General features: G+C 48.0%; 1 protein-coding gene across 1 annotated transcript in view; it reads right to left on the bottom strand.

Moving 5' to 3' along the window:
* Nucleotides 1–2,291, bottom strand: part of UBE4B (ubiquitination factor E4B) — a 147,546-nt gene that overhangs the window by 34,179 nt on the left and 111,076 nt on the right. The window contains exons 19-20 of the mRNA XM_037730769.1: nucleotides 1,295–1,412; nucleotides 414–564 (exon numbers count right to left, since the gene is read on the bottom strand). Coding sequence (XP_037586697.1) covers nucleotides 414–564; nucleotides 1,295–1,412 — 269 coding nt within the window. The remainder of the gene's footprint in view (nucleotides 1–413; nucleotides 565–1,294; nucleotides 1,413–2,291) is intronic.

The raw sequence follows: 2,291 nt of genomic DNA, 5'->3' as shown, positions 1-2,291 counted from the left end.
TTTTTTTTTTTGAGATGGAGTCTCTGTCATTCAGGCTGGAGTACAGTGGCACGATCTCGGCTCACTGCAACCTCCGCCTCCCCAGTTCAAGCAACTCTCCTGCCTCAGCCTCCTGAGTAGCTGGGACTACAGGCGCATGCCACCATACCCAGCTAACATTTTTTTATTTTTAGTAGAGACAGGGTTTTCACCATGTTGGCCAGGCTGGTCTTGAACTCCCGACCTTAGGTGATCCGCCTGCCTTGGCCTCCCAAAGTGCTGGGATTACAGGCGTGAGCCACCGCGCCTGGCCAAGAGAAGTGAATTCTTGATAAAGAAAGGGTTTTAGTTTTAGTTATCAACTTTGCAGGACTTAAAAAAACAACACAGCCCAGCCAGCGAGGGACGAGGGAAAGAGAAAGAAGCTCACTCACTCGGGATACGCGGGGTCCAGGATTCGGAGCAGCAGCTGAATGAGAAGGCCATAAAAATTCAGACATCTTCTCAGGAAGCTCTCGTCAAGCAGGCCAGCATCAGCACAGGCCTTGCACCGTACCAGTTTCTGTGGAAGCAGGATGCCCATACCCAAAGATTAGTCAACAGCTAAATCCCTACAGCGGGACTGGGGCCAGGAGATGGGAAATCTGGGTTCCAGAGCGTCTAGAGCTTCATCTCTAACTAGCTATAAGATGCTGGTTGTATCTCAAGATCTTTTTCCTGAGAAAAACAAAGGCATGGTAAGCAAACCACTGAGTACCACCAAGTCTAGCATAAAGTGGTGAGTTACTACCGTGGCCTATAAATAACTTGATTGGGAGAGGGTGGTGATTGGGTGTCAGGGTAAATAGTGGGAAAAAGCCAAACAATCAGTATTCCAGCACCACCTTTTACAAGCTGCCCTTGGGCAAAATGCTGGTCCACTAAGGATGGAATTCCTATCTCAAGTCCTGTTGATGGAATTACACACACACACACACACACACACACACACACACACACGGAATTCCTACCTAGAGGCCTGTTAACAGAATTACACACACACACACACACACACACACACACACACAGAGAGAGAGGCATACGCTGACATAGAAATTTAAGCAGTTGTTTTTTTTGTTGTTTGTTTTCTGAGATAGAGTGTCGCTTTGTTCCCCAGGTTGAAGTGCAGTGGTACCATCTCAGCTCACTGCAACCTCCCGGGTTCAGGCGATTCTCCTGCCTCAGCCTCCTAAATAGCTGGGATTACAGGCATGTGCCACCACACCTGGCTAATTTCTATACAGCTAGTGCTCGACTTACGACCACGATTGGTTACGACAGACTGGTCGTAACACGATTTGGTCGTAAGTTGAGTAGGCTATATGCACGTGGAGATGGTAGTGCTGCCGGAAGCTGGTCCGCACTGTTGTACGCCCAGCTGGGCAACATTTGCGCTGCCAGACGTGGAGCAGTCGTGGCTAGCGACTGTGGTCGTAAAGTTGAATGGTCGTTAAGTTGCATAGGTCGTAAGTCGATCAATACCTGTATTTTTTAGTAGAGATGGGGTTTCACCATGTTGGCCAGGCTGGTCTCGAATTCCTGATCTCTGGTGATCTGCCACCTCGGCCTCCCAAAGCGCTGGGATTAGAGGCATGAGCCACCACCCCTGGCCATTTTTAACCAGTTTACAGACCCCCTTACAACACATCTGTGGACTGCTTAGGGGGGTCCAGAGACCCCCGATAAGGGCCCCTGGTGAATTGTGCATCTTAAAGAAGTCTAGTCCATTTGTAAATAAAACTGAAATCTTAACTTGTACCAGAAAGCTATGTCAGGTAAACTTTCCACATATTATCCTACTATTCAACAGAATGCATGACCAGCTAACATTCAGGTTTATAACTGGAACATGAATAGAAGAAAAATGCATAAATTTGCTGTCTATGCTTTCTTTGTACAATGTCAGCTGGCATACGTTTTTAGCTATGTCTCACCAGCAAGAATATTCCCATCTGTAGTGAGGTTTGGTGTGACAAATCATTTTCATTAAAAGAAGAACAGGGGCACAGAAAAGAGATCTTTCCATTACCACAGATCTGCTTTGTCAAAGATCATGAAAAGGCATGGCTAGATATACCGGAGTGTGCGTGAATGTTGGGGTGAGTGGCTGGGAGAGCAGGTGAGGAGGGCTTTGCAAAAGGTAGGGAAGGGGCTGGGCGCGGTGGCTCAAGCCTGTAATCCCAGCACTTTGGGAGGCCGAGGCGGGTGGATCACGAGGTCAAGAGATCGAGACCATCCTGGTCAACATGGTGAAACCCCGTCTCTACTAAAAA

The sequence above is a fragment of the Cebus imitator genome, unplaced genomic scaffold (genome assembly GCF_001604975.1).
Source record: "Cebus imitator isolate Cc_AM_T3 unplaced genomic scaffold, Cebus_imitator-1.0 Scaffold15, whole genome shotgun sequence".
Taxonomy (NCBI): domain Eukaryota; kingdom Metazoa; phylum Chordata; class Mammalia; order Primates; family Cebidae; genus Cebus; species Cebus imitator.
This window is presented reverse-complemented; position numbering and strand designations above follow the sequence as displayed.